The sequence below is a fragment of the Saccopteryx leptura genome, chromosome 4, assembly GCF_036850995.1.
Source record: "Saccopteryx leptura isolate mSacLep1 chromosome 4, mSacLep1_pri_phased_curated, whole genome shotgun sequence".
In the NCBI taxonomy this organism is placed as follows: Eukaryota; Metazoa; Chordata; class Mammalia; order Chiroptera; family Emballonuridae; genus Saccopteryx; species Saccopteryx leptura.
Window position 1 is genome coordinate 117825962 of NC_089506.1, and position 22664 is coordinate 117848625.

At 40.4% G+C, this 22664-nt stretch overlaps 1 protein-coding gene across 3 annotated transcripts in view; it reads left to right on the forward strand.

Moving 5' to 3' along the window:
- Positions 1–22664, forward strand: part of FREM2 (FRAS1 related extracellular matrix 2) — a 239020-nt gene that overhangs the window by 160533 nt on the left and 55823 nt on the right. For all 3 annotated transcript variants that reach the window (XM_066381089.1, XM_066381088.1, XM_066381090.1), the window contains exons 9-13: positions 6288–6485; positions 7264–7428; positions 7996–8178; positions 19782–19912; positions 22359–22517. In XM_066381089.1, the coding sequence (XP_066237186.1) occupies positions 6288–6485; positions 7264–7428; positions 7996–8178; positions 19782–19912; positions 22359–22517 (836 nt within the window). The remainder of the gene's footprint in view (positions 1–6287; positions 6486–7263; positions 7429–7995; positions 8179–19781; positions 19913–22358; positions 22518–22664) is intronic.

The following is a 22664-nucleotide window of genomic DNA, read 5'->3' on the forward strand; positions in this document are numbered from 1 at the left end:
CAAAAAAAATGAAACTAGACCACCAACTTACACCATTCACAAAAATAAACTCAAAATGGATAAAAGACTTAAATGTAAGCCGTAAAACCATAAGCATCTTAGAAGATAATATAGGCAGTAAGCTATCTGACATCTCTCGCAGCAATATATTTGCCATTTTATCTCCACGGGCAAGTGAAATAAAGGACAGGATAAACAAATATATTTAACAATATATCTGATAAGGGGTTAATAACCAAAATTTATAAAGAACTTGTAAAACTCAATACCAGGAAGACAAACAATCCAATCAAAAAATGGGCAAAAGAAATGAATAAACACTTCTCTAAAGAGGATATACAGATGGCCAATAGGCATATGAAAAAATGCTCAACATCACTAATCATTAGAGAAATGCAAATTAAAACCACAATGAGATATCATCTCATACCAGTCAGAATGGCGCTCATCAACAAAACAACACAGAATAAGTGCTGGTGAGGATGTGGAGAAAAGGGAACCCTCCTGCACTGCTGGTGGGAATGCAGACTGGTGCAGCCACTGTGGAAAACAGTATGGAGATTCCTGAAAAAACTGAAAATCGAACTGCCTTTTGACCCAGCTATCCCACTTTTAGGAATATACCCCAAGGACACCAACGAACGGCTCCAAAAGGAGAAATGCACCCCCTTGTTTGTGTCAGCATTGTTCACAATAGCAAAGATCTGGAAACAGCCCAAGTGTCCGTCAGAAAACAAGTGGATTAAAAAGCTTTGCTACATATATGCTATGGAATACTACTCAGCCATAAGAAATGATGACATTGGATCACTTACAACAACATGGATGGACCTTGATAACATTATACTGAGCAAAATAAGTAAATCAGAAAAAACTAAGAACTATATGATTCCATACATAGGTGGGACATAAAAATGAGACTCAGAGACATGGACAAAAGTGTGGGGGTTATGGAGAGGAGGGAAGGGAGGGGGTTGGGGGAGGGGAGGGGCACAAAGAAAACCAGTTAGAAGGTGACGGAACACAATTGGACTTTGGGTGATGGGAATGCAGCATAATCAAATGTCAAAATAACCTAGAGATGTTTTCTCTGAACATATGTACCCTAATTTATCAATATCACCCCATTAAAATTAATTTAAAAAATTGGGAAAGTGGGAATACAGGGAACATGCTTCAACATGATAAAGGCCATCTATGACAAACCACAGCCAACATCATACTCAATGGGCAAAAATGAAAAGCAATCCCCTGAAGATCAGAAACTAGGCAGGGGTGCCCCCTTTCACCACTCTTATTCAACGTAGTTCTGGAAGTCCTAGCCACAGCAATCAGACAAGAAGAAGAAATAAAAGGCATCAAAATTGGAAAAGAAGTAAAACTATCATTATTTGCTGATGACATGATACTGTATATAGAAAACCCTAAAGTCTCAGTAAAAAAACTACTGGACCTGATAAATTAATTCAGCAAGGTGGCAGAATATAAAATTAATGTTCAGAAATCAGAGGCATTTTTATACACCAACAGTGAACTGTCTGAAAGAGAAATTAAGAAAACAATCCCCTTCACTATTGCTACCAAAAAATAAATAAATTTATCCAAGGAGTAAATTTATCCAAGGAGATAAAATGCTTGTACTTGGAAAATTATGAAACATTGATAAAAGAAATCAAGGAAGATACCAACAAATGGAAATATATATCATGTTCATAGATAGGAAGAATAAACATTATTAAAGTGTCTATATTACCCAAAGCAATCTATAAATTCAATGCAATTTCTATTCAAATACCAACTGCATACTTCAAAGATATACAGCAAACATTCCCAAAATTTATATGGGCCCTGGCCGGTTGACTCAGTGGTAGAGTGTCGGCCTGGCATGCGGGAATCCTGGGTTCGATTCCCAGCCAGGGCACACAGGAGAAGCGCCCATCTGCTTCTCCACCCCTCCTCCTCTCCTTCCTCTCTGTCTCTCTCTTCCCCTCCCGCAGCCAAGGCTCCATTGGAGCAAAGTTGGCCCGGGCGCTGAGGATGGCTCTGTGGCCTCTGCTTCAGGCGCTAGAATGGCTCTGGTTGCAACAGAGCGACACCCCAGATGAGCAGAGCATCGCCCCCTGGTGGATGTGTCAGGTGGATCCCAGTCAGGCACATGTGGGAGTCTGTCTGACTGCCTCCCCATTTCCAACTTCAGGAAAGAAAAAAAAAATTATATGAAATTTAAAAAGATCACAAATAGCCTCAGCAATCTTGAAAAAGAAGAATAAATTGGGTGGTATCACACTTCCTGTTATCAATTTGTACTACAAGGCCATTGTACTCGAAATAGCTTGGTATTGGCATAAGAACAGGTATATAGATCAATGGAACAGAACAGAGAACCCAGAAATAAACCCAGACCTTCTTGGACAATTGATATTTGACAAAGGAGGTAAGAGCATACAATGGAGTAAAGACAGTCTCTTTAACAGATGGTGTTGGGAAATTTTGACAGCTACCTACAAAAAAATGAAACTAGACCAACTTATACCATTCACAAAAATAAACACAAAATGTATAAAAGACTTAAATGTAAGTCATGAAATCATAATCATCTTGGAAGAAAACATAGGCAGTAAGCTCTCTGACATCTCTCACAGCAATATATTTGCTGATTAATATCCAGGTGCAAGTGAAATAAAGGACAGGATGAACAAATGGGACTATATCAAACTAAAAAGCTTTTGCACAGCTAAAGACAGTATAAACAAAATAAAAAGACAACCCACTCACTGGGAGAACATATTCGCTGATATATCCGATAAGGGCTTGATAACCTAAACTTATCAAACTCAACAACAGGAAGACAAACAATCCAATTTAAAAATGGTCAAAAGAGCTGAATAGACACTTTTCCAAAGAGGACATACAGATGGCCAATAGGCAGATGAAAAAAATGTTCAACATCACTAATCATTAGAGAAATGCAAATTAAAACCACAATTAGATACCACCTCACACCTGTCAGAATGGCACTCATCAACAAACAACACAGAATAAGTGCTGGCAAGGATGTGGAGAAAAGGGAACCCTCCTGCACTGCTGGTGGGAATGCAGCCTGGTGCAGCCACTGCAGAAAACAGTATGGAGATTTCTCAAAAAATTAAAAATGGAACTGCCTTTGACCCAGCAATCCCACTTTTAAGAATATATCCTAAGAACACCAAATCACTGATTCAAAAGAAGAAATGCACCCCCGTGTTTATTGCAGCATTGTTTACAATAGCCAAGATCTGGAAACTCCCAATTGTCCATCAGTGGACGAGTGGATTAAAAAGCTATGGTTCAGGCCCTGGCCGGTTGGCTCAGCGGTAGAGCGTCAGCCTGGCGTGCAGGGGACCCGGGTTCGATTCCCGGCCAGGGCGCATAGGAGAAGCGCCCATTTGCTTCTCCAACCCCCCCCCTCCTTCCTCTCTGTCTCTCTCTTCCCCTCCCGCAGCTGAGGCTCCATTGGAGCAAAGATGGCCCGGGCGCTGGGGATGGCTCCTTGGCCTCTGCCCCAGGCGCTAGAGTGGCTCTGGTCCCAGCAGAGCGACGCCCCGGAGGGGCAGCACATCGCCCCCTGGTGGGCAGAGCATCGCCCCTGGTGTGCATGCCGGGTGGATCCCAGTCGGGCACATGCGGGAGTCTGTCTGACTGTCTCTCCCCGTTTCCAGCTTCAGAAAAATACAAAAAAAAAAAAAAAAAGCTGTGGTTCATATACACAATGAAATACTATGCAGCAGTGAAAAAGAAGAAAATGTTACCTTTTGCAACAACACGAATGGACCTAGAGACTATTATGCTAAGTGAAATAAGCCAGGCAGAGAAAAAAAAAATATCATATGACCTCACTCATTTGATGAATCTAATGAAAAGTGTGAACTGAGGAATGGAATAGAAGCAGAGGCAGGGTCAAAGGGACCAGAGGCAAAGTGCGGTCAGAAGGAAAAAAGATGGGATCAGAGAAGGGAAAGAGATTAGTAAAATTATATATACATAACACAGCATTATAGAGAGCAGGAAAGCACATCTTGGAGGGAAAAGGGGAAGGTGTTCGGGGGTAAGGGAGTGTCAAGGGTAGCACAGGGGGTTGGGAGGAGATATATTCAGTGGGACACTTGAATCTATGTAAACACAATAAATTAAAATCAATAAAATTTTAAAAATTAAATAAAAAAATAAAAATTACAATTAAATTATGGAACAATCACTCTTGAAAATTACATGAAGAGTAGATAATCAGAACTATTGTAATTATAGATATAAAGAGGAAGCCATGTTCATCTGGTTAGTACAGGCAGAGAAGCATGATGGTCTGGTTCCACAACCATGCTTAGCACATAAGTATTAGATGGAATATCTCAGTTGCTCAGGTTCCCACTGAGGAATGAGGGTATCCAGTCTGACACTAGCTTCCTCAACCCAAAACACCAGTGCCAGGAACAGGAGTTCCCACAACATCTGGCTGCGAAAATCAGCTGAAATTCTTTCTAGGTGAAACGGGGCTTCTGTAGACCAAAGCATCCTTTACCAGTGGTAGTCAACCTGGTCCCTACTGCCCACTAGTGGACGTCCCAGCTTTCATGGTGGGTGGTAGCGGAGCAACCAAAATATAAATAAAAAAATATATTTAACTATAGTAAGTTGTTTTATAAAGACTTATTCTGCCAAACATCGAAAATCCGACATAAATTACTTGATAAGTAATTATTATTATTATATGCTTTAACTTGCTGTAACTCTGCTTTATAAATTTTATAAAGTAAAGTTACTTCCCTACTTTATAAATCACCATTACTGTGGAACCGGTGGGCGGTTAGAAAATTTTACTACTAACAGAGATACAAAAGTGGGCAGTAGGTATAAAAAGGTTGACTACCCCTGCTTTAAGGGGCCAGATCACAGATGCACTCACTACGATCACTCTAAGTTCCAACAAAGGGGCAGCAGCTTGAAAAGCTCTAGGGATGTACAAGGAGGACCTGACTTACCAGGCTTTGGAGCAAGGGCTGGACAGGCGGCTCTCTTCAGGACTGACATGCTGGCAGGCACTTTGTTCCTTCGTTGAGCCCACTCCCCAATCTCCCCAATCAACCTGCAGGTGCAGGTAGAAGAGCTAGCAGGTACCTTGTTCCTTTCTTGAGACCTCCACATCGGGTTGCTCAGACCCTTGAGTGTCAATAGTCTTTTTCCACTTCTGTCATCTCCTTACATTCAAGAAAGTCCTAAATTTTCCCTAACGATGTGTCAGATACATTGTTCTGAGGCAACCAGTTATTGGACACATCGCATGGCTTTTAACATATGATCACGGGAATTCTGAATAATCTTCTACCATAATTACCTTGACAGTTCTTTGAGCAGTCTAACCCATAGTCATTAAGACCTGTAGTTAGCCTGACCAGGGGGTGATGCAGTGAATAGAGTGTTGGACTGGGATGCGAAGGACCCAGGTTCAAAACTCTGAGGTCGCCTGCTTGAGCTCGGGCTCATCCAGCTTGAGCATGGGTCACCAGTTTGAGTGTGGGGTCACTGGCTTGAGTGTGGGATCATAGACATGACCCCATGGTCACTGGCTTGAGCCCAAAGGTCGCTTGCTTGAAGCCTAAGGTCAATGGCTTGAGCCCAAGTTTGCTGGCTTGAGCAAGAAGTCACTCACTCTGCTGTAGCCCCCTGGTCAAGGCATGTATGAGAAAGCAATCAATGAACAGCTAAGGAGCCACAAGGAAGAATTGATGCTTCTCATCTCTCTCCCTTCCTGTCTGTCTATCCCTATCTGTCCATCTCTCTGTCTCTGTCACACACACACACACAAAATAACCTGTATTGATGTAGCATAGCTGTCATCTAAATATTTTATATATGTCTAATATTATACTTATTGTCAATTTTACCAACATGAGCTGGGTAAACTATGCTTGTAATAATGTGTACAATACTTAGTGGTATATCAAAAAAGTCTGAGAAGCTGATGATTAAATAACACACAGAAATACAAATATCTTACAGTACCTAGTTTTATTCACTTTGAGCATGTCACCAATTGGCAGAGCAAAATTTCAAAGATGAGGAAATCAAAGCATTTGATGTCTAGTCATGTGCTCAAGGCCAAAACACTGGCACGTGATTGCTTAGAGGCTGGGTTCCAATTCCTCTCACAGCTATTGTGTTCTTCGTTCCACTAAAACCATATTTCCTGAAATGCCATTTTTGTCAAGACCATTTCTGTTCTTTTTGATCCATATGTTTATTTGTTTCTGCAGTGCCTAAGATGCAATTCAAAGAACGAGTATATACTGTCAGTGAAAATGACAGGCAGGTAGTCGCACTGATCCACAGGAGCGGAGATCTCCAGTATAGGTCCTCAGTAAGATGCTACACACGGCAGGGATCTGCACAGGTGATGATGGACTTTGAAGAACGCCCAAACACTGATATCTCCATCATCGCATTCCTCCCAGGTAAGTTTGAACTAGAAATTCTTATTTGGAATTTGAGTAAACCAAGTGTTTTGAGTAAGTAATATATAACAGGGACATATACGTTCTTGATTTCAATAAGTTTATGACATAATTTTATGTGCACTGAATGATATTAAGGTGGGGTACAATGTAGCAGATTGAATGAATGTACTTTTTGGTTTCTGTATCAACTTATTGATTAGTTTCCAGAGATGTTTTACATTGTATATTCAAAACTTATTCAGCATTAGGGGCATAGGTATAGATTTCATAATACTAGGAGTTACTTAATGTTCAAATGACAAAAATGGAAATAAATTAATGTCATATTTTTATATGTATCCAGATCCTTAAAATATCTGATCAGTTTGATCCAGTAATCCTTCTAGAAACTAGAACTGTGGTCACATTAATAATGACCAAGGAGTACAGGCTATTAAATCTTACTTCTTGATTGTAATGCTAGAAATTCACAAATAAAATTGGCATTTATTCTTTTTTCCTTGTTTTCTAAGATGAATGACAGGACTTACAGGCAGATGGTAAAGAAATCCCCTATACAAGGAGCAGCCTGTCATCACAGTGAATGAACATTGAGTCATTCATTCAACAAATACGTATTGAAGGCTCAGTACTGTATATATCAGAATACTATTATTTGCACTGTTGAAAAAGCAAGGAAAAAGAGATCTTCCTGCCCTCATGGTACTTATATTCTTGTCGAAATTTTATCTCTTTTGGCATATGGTGTGTGATGGACATTCTGTCATTGACCTAGGTGAGACTGAGAAGCCCTGTACCCTTGAGCTGACAGACGACGGACTCTACGAGGAAGTGGAGGAGCTCCGCCTGGTTCTCGGCACCCCACAAAGCAACTCTCCCTTTGGGGCTGCAATTGGTGAACAAAATGAAACTCTCATAAGGATCCAAGATGACGCTGACAGTAAGAGTCATTTCTTGCACTCAACTTTAAATTGAGGACTGAAGTCCATCCATGTTAAAGTGTTAAATGGCTTAGAAAACAGCCTGTACCTTCCTGACTAGGTTTTTAAAGTGATTGAGAAATAGGAAAAAGACAAAGTAAAATATGACATGAAAGAAACCATTAAAACTTAAAGTTGATGTTTAAGAATATGGTTTATATCTAAATACTGAACCCCAAGTATTCATTCCTACTTTCCCTCTTCCCCTGTCACACACTTGGATGCAGGTAGTCCTGGTCCAACCATTTCCTCCCTCCCTTCCCACTCTGAGTGGCCTGCTCCCATAAAATTTTTGGTATATAGAAACTGCTCAGAGAATATGCTCTCTGGGGACTGGGGACATCCTAAGGAAGGAGCTAGGCTATGCACGCTGTGTTCTTTCTAAGACACTCACCAATAATACTAGGTGAGGAGACAGAGCCAGGAATGTTATAGTCATAAAGCTCTTCCCACATAGAAAGAAACATTACAAATGGAGAAAAAGATGTTCCTTTTGTAATTTAATTTACCTCTGTTTCCCACAATAGGAACTATTATTAAATTTGGAGAAACTAAATTTAGCATCCGTGAACCTAAAGAACCAGGACAGTCGGCAGTTATAAAGATTCCAGTGATTCGACAAGGAGACACGTCAAAGATTTCCATCGTGAGAGTCCACACCAAGGACGGCTCCGCCTCGTCTGGAGAAGACTACCTCCCTGTGTCAGAAGGTACGGGAACTCCCGGGGCCGGGCTCCAGAGGGCGGTGCTCAAGTGACCTTGAGAGAACTAAGAGAAATATTGGGTTGAAATTAAAATATACACATTCCTGTAAATGTTATCTCCTTCAAAAAACAAAAGCAATGGTATTTATTCCCAGGGTTTTCCCTTCTGACTTAGAGGGTGAATGCATTAGGATGTAGGGAAATTTTAAGTAGACTTGCTAGATGACTTTCTGTTGTGAGCCTACTATAACTTTTGATGCATTTTAACCTTCACCAGGATAAACAGATATTAAATAACTCTCCTGGAATATTCTATTACATTGAAAGTCCATGATACCAGAGACAGTAGTCTATTTTGGTTTATAGAGCACCCACAACCTAATACTTCAAGCTAGAAATACCACAGAGACCATGGAGTTCTCTGGACCTTAAGGACCCATTGTGGATGCTTCTCATCATCTCTCTTCTTCTTCTTCAAGTTCATGGATCATTTTACCATTTGCTTCTATAAGTAATTAGGATGAATCAGTCAGCACACCCCTCCCCTTCTCTCTCTGAATTGTTTGCTGACAGAACAAATAGAAATTGTCCCAAATTTAGCTTGTGAATTATCTGGGGTTCTCCGTCTCTACTCGGTCCCCAGTTTCCTGCCTCTTACTACCAACACCCACCAGTTCCTGATGATCACAGAGCTTCGGGCACTCATTTTGGTCTCCTAACTTGCAACCATGCTTTAGAAAAGGATAGGTACTAATTACTGAGTCAAAAATAAATTGAATGGGAGAATAAATAAAATAGCAATTTCTGCAGAGGAGCTTATGCTTTATCTGCATACAGGGTGGGGCAACAGTAGGTTTACAGTTATTTGTATGGAAAATAATACAATCATTAATAAACAAGAATGCACCCTGGCTGGTTGGCTCAGCAGTAGAGCATTGATTGGCCCAGCATGTGGAAGTCCCGGGTTTGATTCTCAGTCAGGGCACACAGGAGAAGCACCCATCTGCTTCTCCACCCCTCCCCCTCTCCTTTCTCTCTGTCTCTCTCTTCCCCTCCCACAGCCAAGGCTCCATTGGAGCAAAGTTGGCCCCGGCTGCTGAGGACAGCTCCATGGCCTCCACCTCAGGTGCTAGAATGGCTCTGACTGCAACGGAGCAACACCCCCGATGGGCAGAACATCACCCCTTATGGTCATGCTGGGTGGATCCCAGTTGGGCACATGCAGGAGTTTGTCCGTCTTCCCACTTCTCACTTTGGAAAAATATAAATAAATTAAATAAACAAACAAACAAGAATGCAAGAATAAGCTCTGTGCTTCATGCCCCGCCCTGTATATGGTAAAAGTTTGATAAACTACTGCAGAACTTCAAAGTTATCCTCAGATTATTCTCTATGTAAAGGATAATAATAGATTTGAAATAAATCAGACACAACCAAAAATGAGAGGGAAAGCACTGCTTAGATACTAAATTATAAAATCTAAAACGTCTTTCAATAAGCAGGTTTTACATGAGAAAAACACCTACTAAATATGCACAATATGACCTTCAGAAGAAAATGTTTTTCGTAGAAATAAAATAATTCTTTTTTGCTAAAACAGAAACATATCTATGTCTATATTATAAAGTTATACATATTATATCTCTGCATTAAACTGACAGATAAAGTCAGAAAAGTGCTAAGTCACATTAAAACAACCTCTTTTTATCCCATAAACATCATCATGCTGTTTAAAATGTTTATAATAAAAATTTAAATAATATTTTCTGATCCATCCATGTTGTCACAAATGGCAAGATTTCATTCATTTTTATTGATGTGTAACATTCCACATCTTTATCTGCTCACCATTGATGGACACTTAGGTTGCATCCATATCTTGGTTGTTGTAAATAAGTCTATAATGAACATAAGGTTACACATATCTTTTCAAATTAGTGTTCTTTGGATAAACACCCAGAAGTGAAGTTGCTAGGCTATATGGTATATCTATTTTTAGTCTTTTGAGGAATCTCCATATTGTTATCCATAGGGGGTATAATTTGCAACAACATGGATGCATTTAGAGGGTATTATGCTAAGTGAAATAAATCAAACAGAGGAAGACAAATACCATATGATTTCACCTACATATGGAATCTGAAAACAAAACAAACAAGCAAACAAAATAAAAACAGATTCACAGAGGCCTGACTGGTGGTGGCACAGTGGATAGACTGTCAACCTGGAGCACTGAGGTCCCAGGTTCTAAACCCCGAGGATTTGAGTGCAGTCTGACCAGCCTGAGTGTGGGGTAGCTGGCTTGATCCCAAGGTCACTGGCTTGAGCAAGGGGTCACTGGCTTGGCTGAAGCCCCCAAAGGACATATGAGGAACAACCAATGAACAACTAAAGTGACACAAGTAAGTTGATGCTTCTCATCTCTCTCCCTCTCTCTTCCTCCCTTTCTCTCTCTCTCTTTCTCTCTCTCTCTCTTTGTCATAAAACAAAGTCATAGAAACAAAGACCCAAGGGATGGTTACAAGAGGAAAGGGTTGGGGAACTTGAGTGAAAAAACAAAGGAGGATATAGTTAATAATATTGTGATGTTTGCACAGTGACAGATAATTAGTAGACTCAGTGGGTATAGTGTAGTGTAAGGTATAAAAATGTCTAATATTGTACACCTGAAACTAATATAACACATATAAAAGGGTATATCAATGATACTTAAATAAAAAATAAATTTAAAATAATAATTAAAATGAGATAAAGAGGAGAATCAAAGCATACCAAAAGAGTAATCTTATTAGAAACACACTCTAATTTTATCTCTTATGTTTCTTTTTTCTTATTGATTTTAATTTATGTGTTTACATAGATTCTAGTGTTGCCCCAAATGCAACCCCCCTCCCCCATATTCCCCTAAACATCTCCCTTGCCCCCCTCCCCACAGCACCCTCCCCCCTTCCCTTCAGGTTTATCCCATCCTCTCATCCTCTTTCCCTCTGTCCTCTTTTCTTCTGGTCCCTTTGATCCCTCCTCTGTCTCAATTCCATTCCTCAGTTCACATTGTTCATTGGATTCCTCAGATGAGTGAGGTCATATGATATTTTTTTTCTGCCTGGCTTATTTCACTTAACATAATAGTTTCCAGGTCCATCCATGTTGTCGCAAAAAGTAACATTTCCTTCTTTTTCAAGGCCCAATAGTATTCCATTGTGTATATGTACCATTGCTTTTTAATCCACTCGTCCACCGATGGGCACTTGGACTGTTTCCAGATCTTCACTATTGTGAACAATGCTGCCATAAACATGGGGGGTGCATTTCTCCTTTTGAAACAGTGCTATGGTGTTCTTGGGGTATATTCCTAAAAGTGGGATAGCTGGGTCAAAAGGCAGTTCGATTTTTAATTTTTTGAGGAATCTCCATACTGTTTTCCACAGTGGCTGCACCAGTCTGCATTCCCACCAGCAGTGCAGGAGAGTTCCCTTTTCTCCACATCCTCGCCAGCACCTATCCTGTGTTGTTTTGTCAATGAGCGCCATTCTGACTGGTGTGAGGTGATATCTCATTGTGGTTTTAATTTGTATTTCTCTAATGATTAGTGATGTTGAGCATTTTTTCATCTGCCTATCGGCCATCTGTATGTCCACTTTGGAGAAGTGTCTATTCATTTCTTTTGCCCATTTCTTGATTGGGTGGTTTATCTTCCTGGTGTTGAGTTTGATAAGTTTTTTATAAATTTTGGATATTAACCCTTTATCAGATGTATTGTCAAGTATGTTCTCCCATTGTGTAGTTGTCTTTTTATTCTGTTCTTATTGTCTTTAGCTGTGCAGAAGGTTTTTAGTTTGATATAGTCCCATTTGTTTATCCTTTTATTTCCCTTGCCCGTGGAGATAAATCAGCAAATATATTGCTGCGAGATATGTTGGAGAGCTTACTGCCTATGTTTTCTTCTAAGATGCTTATGGTTTCACAGCCTACATTTAAGTCTTTTACCCATTTTGAGTTTATTTTCGTGAATGGTGTAAGTTGGTGGTATAGTTTCATTTTTTCGCAGGTAGCTGTCCAATTTTCCAACACCATTTGTTCAAGAGGCTGTCATTCCTCCATTGTTTGCTCTTACCTCCTTTGTCAAATATCAGTTTCCATAAAGGTGTGGGTTTGTTTCTGGGTTCTCTGTTCTGTTCCATTGATCTATATGACTTTTCTTATGCCAGTACCAAGTTGTTTTGAGTACAATGGCCTTATAGTATAACTTGATATCAGGAAGTGTGATACCTCCCACTTTATTCTTCTTTTTCAAGATTACTGAGGCTATTTGTGTTCTTTTTTGGTTTCATATAAATTTATAAAATATGTGTTCTATATCTTTGAAGTAAGTCATTGGTATTTTAATTGGTATTGCATTGAATTAATAAATTGCTTTGGGTAATATAGACATTTTAATGATGTTTATTCTTTCTAACCATGAGCATGGTATATGCTTCCACTTATTTGTACCTTCTTTGATTTCTTTAATCAATGTTTCATAATTTTCTGAGTACAAGTCTTTAATCTCCTTGGTTAAATTTACTCCTAGGTACTTTATTTTTTTGGTTGCAATAATGAAGGAGATTGTTTCCTTAATTTCTCTTTCTGACAGTTCACTGTTGGTGTATAAAAATGCCTCTGATTTCTGAGTACAGTATTAATTTTATATCCTGCCACCTTGCTGAATTCATTTATCAGGTCTAGTAGTTTTTTGACTGAGACTTTAGGGTTTTCTATATACAATATCATACCATCTGCAAATAATGATAGTTTTACTTCTTCTTTTCCAATTTGGATGCCTTTTATTTCTTCTTCTTGTCTGATTGCTGTGGCTAGGACTTCCAGAACTATGTTGAATAAGAGTGGTGAAAAGGGGCACCCCTCCCCCCCTGCCTTGTTCCTGATCTTAAGGGGATTGCTTTTAATTTTTGCCCATTGAGTATGATCTTGGCTGTGGGTTTGTCATAGATGGCCTTTATCATATTGAGGTATGTTCCCTGTATTTCCACTTTGCTGAGAGTTTTGAACATGAATGGGTGCTGGATTTTATCAAATGCTTTTTCTGCATCTATTGAAATTATCATGTGGTTTTTCTCTTTCCTTTTGTTTATGTGGCGAATCACATTGATTGATTTGTGAATACTGTACCAGCCTTGCCTTCCTAGAATAAATCCCACTTGATCATGGTGTATGATTTCTTTCATATATTGCTGGATCCAGTTGGCTAATATTTTGTTGAGGATTTTAGCATCTAGATTCATCAGGGATATTGGCCTATAATTTTCTTTTTTGGGTCGTCTTTGCCTGGTTTTGGAATTAGAATTATGCTCACCTCATAAAAGGAGCTTGGAAGTCTTCCTTGCTCTTGAATTTTTTGAAATAACTTGAGAAGGATAGGAGTTAGTTCTCCTTTGAATTTTGGTAGAATTCACTTGTGCAGCCATTGGGCCCAGGGCTTTTGTTTGTTGGGAGCTTTTTGATAACAGTTTCAATCTTATTATAATCAGTTTGTTTAGGTTTTCTGATTCTTCCTGATTGAATTTTAAAATATTATATGTTTCAAGGAATTTGTCCATTTCATCTAGGTTGTCTAATTTTTTGGCATATAGTCCTTCATAGTATTTTCTTACAATCCTTTGTATTTCTGTTGTGTCAGTTGTTATTTCTCCACTCTCATTTCTAATTTTATTTATTTGAGTCCTCTCTCTTTTTTTCTTGGTGAGTCTGGTTAAAGGTTCATCTATCTTGTTTACCTTTTCAAAGAACCAGCTTTTTGTTTCATTGATCTTCTGTATTGTTTCTTTAGCCTCTATGTCACTTATTTCCGCTCTGATCTTTATTATTTCCTTCCTTCTACTACCTCTGAGCTTTACTTAATGTTCTTTTTCTAGTTCTTTTAGATGCAGGATTAAGTTGTTTATTTGAGCTTTTTCTAGCTTCTTAAGGTATGCCTGTAATGTTATGAAATTCCCTCTCAGGACTGCTTTTGCTGTGTCCCATAAATTTTGAGTTGCTGTATGCTCATTTTCATTCATTTCTAGGAATTTTTTTTATTTCTTCTTTGATCTCATTGTTAACCCATTCGTTATTTAATAACATGCTATTTAGTTTCCAAGTGTTTGAGTATTTTTCAGTTTTTCTGTTGTGGTTTATTTTTAGTTTCATGCCATTGTGATCAGAGAAGGTGCTCGATATGATTTCAGTCTTCTTAAATTTGTTGAGACCGCTTTTGTGCCCTATCATGGTGTCTATCCTAGAGAATATACCATGAGCACTTGAAAAGAATGTATATTCTGCTGCTTAGGGTGAAAGGTTCTGAAGATATTTACTAAATTGAGTTGATCTAGTGCAGTGGTAGTAAACCTGGTCCCTACTGCCCACTAGTGGGCGTTCCCGCTTTAACGATGGGTGGTAGCAGAGCAACCAAAGTATAAATAAAAAGATAGATTTAACTATAGTAAGTTGTTTTATAAAGATTTATTCTACCAAACTTATCAAAAATCCGATATAAAGTACTTGGTAAGTAATTATTATTATATGCTTTAACTTGCTATAACTCTGCTTTATAAATTTTATAAAGTAAAGTTACTTCCCTACTTTATAAATCACCATTACTGTGGAACTAACTGGTGGGCGGTTAGAAAATTTTACTACTAACAGAGATACAAAAGTGGGAAGTAGGTATAAAAATGTTGACTACCCCTGATCTAGTGTGTCCTTTAAGTCTGCTGTTTCTTTGTTAATTTTCTTTCTTGAGGATCTATCTAGTGATGTTATTGGGGTATTGAAATCCCCTACTATTATAGTATTGCTGTTGATCTCGCCCTTTATATCCATCAAAGTCTGCTTTATATATTTAGGTGCTCCTATATTAAGTGGGTAGATATTTATGATGGTTATATCTTCCTGTTGGATTGCTCCATTTATCATTATGTAGTGACCTTTTTATCTCTTACTATAGCCTTTGTTTTAATGTCTATTTTGTCTGATATAAGTATTAGTACCCCAGCTTTTATTCCATTTCCATTTGCATGAAATATTTTTTCCATCCTTCTACCTTCAGTCTATATGCATCTTTTGTTTTAAAGTATGTCTCTTGTAGACAGCATATATGTGGGTCCTGTTTTCTTATCCACACAGCCACCCTATTTCTTTTGATTGGGTCATTTAATCCATTTACATTTAAGGTTATTATTGATATGTAGTTGTTTATTGCCATTTTATTCTTTAAAGCTGTATTTCTCTTTTGCTATATTCTTTTCCCCCTTTGATCTATTTAGAACAGGCCCCTTAACATTTCTTGTCACATTGGTTTGGTTGTAATGAATTTCTTGAGTTTTTTTTTTTAGTCTGGGAAGCTTTTTATTTCTCTTTTCATTTTAAACAATAGCCTTGCTAGATAAAGTAGTCTTGGTTGTAGACTCTTATTCTGCACTACTTTGAATATTTCTTGCCATTCCCTTCTGGCCTCAAATGTTTCTGTTGAGAAATTGGATGTCATTCTTATGAGGGCTCCTTGTAGGTGATAGTCTTTTTTTCTCTAGCAGTTTTTAATATTTCCTCTTTATCTCTTAGCTTTGGTATTTTTATTATGATATGTCTTGGTGTAGATTTCTTTGGGTTTCTCTTTAATGGAATTCTCTGTGCTTCTTGAACTTGTGTGACTTTTTCCTGCATCAATTTAGGGAAGTTTTTAGCTATGATTTGATTGAACAAAGTCTCTATCCTTTGCTTTTTCTCTTCCTCTTCAGGAATCCCTATGATTTGGATGTTATTTCTCTTCATGTTGTCACAGAGCTCTCTTAGACTTTCCTCAGACTTTTTGAGTCCCTTTTCTTTTTCCTGCTCTACTTCCATGCCTTCATTTATCTTGTCCTTTAACTCACTGATTTGCTCTTCAGCTTCATCCATCCTGCTCTTAATTCTTTACATTCTGGTCTTCATTTCTGATATTGTATTTGTCATTTCTGACTGAATCTTTTTTTATTATTTCAATGTTTTTTTATACTTGCTATCTGTTTATTTAGTTGTTCATTATGACCATCTGTTGTTGTTCTAAGATCTTTGAGCATCCTCACAATCATTATTTTAAACTCTGCATCTAGTAATTTGGTTATATGTAACTCATTCAAGTCCTTTACTGGGGATTTCTCTTGATTCATTTGGGTTGCATTTCTCTGCCTTCCCATTTTGTCTATGTATAAGAAGGGTGTGGCCACTGGAGTCCAAAGGGTGTGGCCTCTGTGTTCTCTAGGTGTGGTCTGTCTGTCGGCCCGCCTCCTCCTCTGCTGCTGCCTCAGGCATTTGTGTATAGGCGTTGCCAAGGCAGCCGCTGTCGCTGTGGTTTCCACCTCTCCTCCACGGGAGAGGCTATGTTCATGTGACCGGGTCTACAAACCTCAGCCATCACCCCGGCTGCAAGCCTCAAAACCATGGGCAGGGGTGATCACATTTGCTCAGCTGCAGGTCTCCCCCTATTCCCACATTTTCACCTCGCCCCTGTGGGCAGAGCTGTGCTCACACATCAGGCTGCAAGCCCCAGCTTTGTGGGCCCAGCAGGGCTGTGCCCCTGCACTCAGCCATGGGTCTCCGCTGTTCACAGGTCTTCACCACACCCCCACGGGTGGAACTGTGCTCGGGAGTCAGGCCACAAGCCCTGGCTCTGTGGGCTGGGCGGGGTTCCATGCCCGAACTCAGCTGCGGGTCTCTGCAGTTCCCAGGCTTTCACCTTTCCCCTGCGGGCAGGATTGCAGGCAGCCCTGCAGCCGGGCCGAACCACTTTCCTGCACCCCTTTCGCCCCCACCAGGCAAGAATGAGCTCACACCAGGCCTCAGTTGTGGCTGGCCTGGCTTCCACCCCTGCCAACAGGACCACACTTCCATGTCCTACCATCACCCGCCTTCTGGCGAGCCCTCAGCAGTGTGGGTGGAGGCACTGCACCTCAGACCCTAGCACTCAATACTATATTCCTTAAAGCTCCCTCCTTCTAGACGACTGTGCTCTCAGTGCCACGGGAGAGCTTGTTTGGTTGGTGTTCTGCTTCCCTTTGCTGGTATTGCTGGATCCAGGGGAAATATTCACTTCAGATTTGGGGAGTGACTCAGCCCATGGGTTAGAATGGCTGTCTCTCAAAGTGTTTCTCACTGTGCCTTCTAGATTACATTCTCTTCCTGCTACTCCGGTCCTCTCCTCTCTCCCCATCCCCTGGAGCCCTGGGTGAGTGGTTGTAAAAGAGGTTTTCTGTGCAGTCTCTTTAAGAAGAATCCTGGGAGAAATTTCTCTCTTTCTCACAAACAATATCCTGACTTGTTTTGCAGCTAAATGCTGTCCATATACTTCTTCTAGGCTCTGGGGCTGCAGGCTGGGGCTTTGTTCCTGGGGCCCAAGACCCTCCCCTCTCTGCTAAACTCACTTCCATCCACGTGAGTCTCTCCGGGCTGCCATTCACTCCCAGGAGCTGGGCAGCCCTCTCCGCGTTTCTGCTTTTTCTACCAGTCTTAGTGTGGCTTCTTCAGTGTTCCTTGATTAAAGAGTCCTCTTAGTTTAGTCCAAAGTTGGTTTTTCCAGATGATGGTTCTTAAAATTAAGTTGTAATCCACTTTGGTTCTGGGAAGTGGAAGTTGGTACGTCCACCTACTCCATCGCCATCTTGCTGCCTTTTCTTTCTCTTATGTTTCAGATTGAGGTCAGTCATTTACAAATAAACAGAAAAACTTAAATATAGAATAAAAGTTGAAGTATTTTGTGCTAAAAAGTGTGTAAAGTGACAGTAAAAGACTAAAGTGATTGAGAAAATAACTATCACCTAGCACATGTACTCTAAGAGAACAACAATTTAAACATTTAAAATAACAAATACTTATGTTTTTAACTTCTTAGAAATTGAGCTTGTACAGTTGAGAGGGTTAGAAAGCTTAAAAGCTTCTAGGGCTGAGAAAAGCTATGGAATCAGTGAAGCTGGAAAAGGTGTGGAGTGGGGGGGGTGTGAAGTGATGGGAGTGTTACTGAAATGGAAAGTCTGTTCCCTTCTGAGAAGCAAAAGCCTTTGCTATCAGATAGCCAGATAACTTTAACAAGTAGAGAAGTTCAAAAGAACTCAAAAATCTATACTTTCCTATGAAATCCACAGTTTTTTAAGTGTTAGAAACTAATTTTTTTTTAATGAGAGAGAGAGGGACAAACAGACAGGAAGTGAGAGAAATGAGAAGCATCAGTTCTTCGTTGCAGCACCTTAGTTGTTCATTGATTGCTTTCTCATATGTGCCTTGACTGGGGGCGTCGAGCAAAGTGATTGACCCCTTGCTCAAGCCAGCGACCTTGGACTTAAAGCCAGCAACAATGGGGTCATGTCTGATCCCATGCTCAAGCCAGTGACCCTGTGCTCAAGCCGGATGAGCCTGCGCTCAAGCGAGCAACCTTGGGATTTCGAACCTGGATCCTCAGCATCCCAGGTCAATGTTCTATCCACTGTGCCACCACCTGGTCAGGCAGAAACTAATATTTTTAATACAGTGATACACAGATCAAACCAAACAAGTTGGTGGGCCAGAAACAATCGGCTATTTTCTTCCCTGAGAACAAGAACCATGAGCTTTCTCAGGGAATGAGGATTCTAGAGTCACAGAATGGGCTGACATGGCTAACGTGGGAAACAGTTACATCTGGAAACAGAACAGATTTGAAAAAAGGAGTCTGGCTTACAAACTCAATATTTAACATTTTTTATAATTGACAATTTAAAAAAATAGACGTAAAAAAAGAAAAATACATTGGAGACACATTTTCTTTTGTCACATTTGAAAAGACTTAGCATTTTGAAGTGTAATGATTGAAAGAAGCATCTGTTATCTTCTTTAATTGAAATGATTATGCATTATATATTTTGTAACAGAGACAAAGACACAGAGAGAGGGACAGATAGTGACAGACAGACAGGAAAGAGGAGAGATGAGAGGCATCAGTTCTTCATTGTGGCTCCTTAGTTGTTCATTGATTGCTTCCTCATATGTGCCTTGACTGGGAGAGGGGGGCTACAGCAGAGAGAGTGACCCCTTGCTCAAGCCAGAGACCTTGGGCTCAAGCCAGCGACCTTGGGGTCATGACTATGATCCCATACTCAAGCCAGCGACTCTGCGCTCAAGTCAGCTGCCTCAGGGTTTCAAACCTGGAACCTCTGCGTCCCAGTCTGACGCTTTATCCATTGTGCCACCACCTGGTTAGGCTGCATTCTTCGGTGCCAGTTTTTCAAAAGGTCTGGTAAAACCACAAAATAGTTTATCCAACTTCCATAGCATAGTCAGATGCTTACTCATGAATTCAGTAAAAAATAAATTGATATTTAATATTTTCAGAATTTTAAAATGAATAGTTAAAAAATGCATAATTGGGTTTAATTTGCAAAAACAATGAAGCAATTCTTTTTAGTGAGGAAGGACCAGGATGAGAAGGGGGGAAAATGCCATTCATAGTTATCTTAAAAAAAAGGTGATGTTTCCAAGAATAACAACAACAACAAAAAGAAGTCTTTAAAGTATCATTTTCCTATTCCTATGTAAAAGATGTAAATCTCTGATTTTTGCATTTGTAGAAATTGAGTTTAAGGAGGGAGAGACCCGGCACATTGTTGAAATTGAAGTACTCTCCGATGGGGTTAGAGAGATGCGGGAGGCCTTCACCGTTCACCTGAAACCTGATGAAAGTATGTTCACAGAGACACAGGTGAGTGATCAAATGCAGATACAAATTCACGGCCAGTATTTTCTAAGGGAAACTGTATCCGAGCATCACAGAGCGTGCGATAAAGTCACTCCTGTCTTGCTTTCTTTGGAAAAATTACATTTGGCTCTACATCTGACCGCTTACCCTTCCCCCTTCAATCAGTAACAACTGGATGTGGGATTCATCCCCAAAGAGGAAGCATTGTCTCGGCACAAAGATGACATGTTGGCATTGATTCCAGCAATGACTCATTAGAACAAACATTTTAACCCACAAAATATTCTGCTGAGCTTCAAAATCCACACCTTTTCAACTTTATTAAATTGATGTCCAGAACCTCAGTGACCAAAATGTTAAGGTTCTAACACTTCTCTCTGTTTATTTAATTTATATTGTATCAGCAACCAAATTTTCTTGAAGATGAACATAATTTCCACAGATTTTTTTTTTTTATCTTTAAGCCTAAAGAAATTTTTAAAGCTAAATGAGTTTAGGAACAGACCAATGTTTATAATATCTAGACTCAAATTTACTCTAGTCCCTTGATTATTCATCTCAGTATTAGTATGAGATCAAATTAGGGAGATTTTCTTCCTTAAGTATCGATTATCATTTCATAATTTTTACTACTTCGTGAAATTTCTGCTACAGTGCCTTGCTTTACTTTAAAATCATATTTAAAATTTAGCCTGAATTGTGGTGGCATAGTGGATAAAGCGTCAACCTGGAACGTTAAGGTCACCAGTTGGAAACCCTGGGCTTGCCTGGTCAAGGCACATAAGAGAGTTGATGCTTCCTGCTCCTCCCTGCCTTCTCTCTCTCTTTTTCTGCCCCTCCCATCTCTAAAATGAACAAATGAAAACAATACATTAAAATTCAAGAAATATGGACAGAAAATCTTTTTTTTTTTTTTTTTGGTATTTTTCGGAAGCTGGAAACAGGGAGAGACAGTCAGACAGACTCCCGCATGCGCCCGACCAGGATCCACCCGGCACGCCCACCAGGGGGCGACGCTCTGCCCACCAGGGGGCGATGCTCTGTCCCTCTGGGGCGTCGCTCTGTTGCGACCAGAGCCACTCTAGCGCCTGGGGCAGAGGCCAAGGAGCCATCCCCAGTGCCCGGGCCATCTTTGCTCCAATGGAGCCTCGGCTGCGGGAGGGGAAGAGAGAGACAGAGAGGAAGGAGAGGGGGAGGGGTGGAGAAGCAGATGGGCGCTTCTCCTGTGTGCCCTGGCTGGGAATCGAACCCGGGACTTCTGCGCACCAGGCCGACGCTCTACCACTGAGCCAACCGGCCAGGGCCCAGAAAATCTTTTTTATAAGCCTTGATCACATAAAAATTAGTCTTTTGTTGTTATTTTTACGGAGCATTCTATTAAACTTTTTTGACTGAAAGAAACAGATTTACTCAAATCACTTCAAGTAATAAAAGTGTCTTTTTTTCTTCTTCTTCTTTTCCAAGTGAGAGACAGACTCCTGCATGCGCCTGAGCGGAATCCACTCAGCAACCCCCATCTGGGGCCGATGCTTTGCCCACCTGAGGCCATACTCATAACCAAGCTATTTTTAGCACCTGAGGTGGAAGCTCCATGGAGCCATCCTCAGTGATGCACTCGAACCAATTGAGCCATGGCTGTGGGAGGGGAAGAGAGGAAGTGAGGAGGGGGAGGGGTGGAGAAGCAGATGGGCAGTTCTCCTGTGTGCCCTGGCCGAAAATCGAACCCAAGACATCCACATGCCAGGCCAACACTCTACCACTGAGCCAACTGGCCAGGGCCATGAAAGCATCTTTTAAGAAGACACCTATAAATATAGGTTTGAAAACTATGACAGTTGGATATTGGAAGCTTATTTAGAAGTTAAGGCAAATTTCGCAGCAAGGTGTTCTGGTCATCTTACAGCAGCACCTGTCCACAAGGCCCTCTCTTGTCATGAGACTTGACTACTCCCTCTGCCTATGCCCAGGCTTCTGTGCCCCTGCCCACTGACAGCTTTGCTTTGCCAATGGCACCCCCTTCAGTGCAGCCCACAATGCTGCATAACCTCTAGGACCTGCTTCCTCTCAGGGTATCTGGAGAGCTTTCTTCCTACTATCAATTAGTTGACTTTTTCATGGCTTTTTTCCTTCACAACCCCAAAACAGAGGTATCTATTTTCATCACCATTTGGAGAAAAAAAATCAGAGCCCAACTATCTCGTGGATCACTAGCCAACCCAGGCTGGCCTGGGCTCAGGTACCCTCTCCTGGGATCATCAGAGATGGCCAAGGTGCCAGGGTCACATGGAGCAAACCACATAGGGCCTGCCACTCTGCAGGGTTTCTGTGTGTGACAATTTTATCATCATGAAGCCAAGGACTTGTTAGGCATCATGGCATTGTTCTGCATAGTAGAAGCACCAAACGTCAAACATTTCAATAATCATAGATAATTATCTTTTCCCCCTAGGTGACCAAAGCCATTGTGTATATAGAAGAAATGAACAGCATGGCAGATGTCACATTTCCTTCTGTCCCTCAGATTGTGTCCTTACTGGCATACGATGACACTTCCAGAGCTAAAGGCAGTGCTGGACCTGTGTCTGGCTATCCTGTCATCTGTGTCACAGTGAGTGGGAAATTGTGAAATATTACTTCAAATAATTATAGCTTAAGCAATATTGTATTGGCTTTGATAGAAAGAAATAATAGTGGGAAAATACTACAAGGTCTAAGCTTTGAACTTTGGAAAGGAAAATAGAATATTAATCAAATA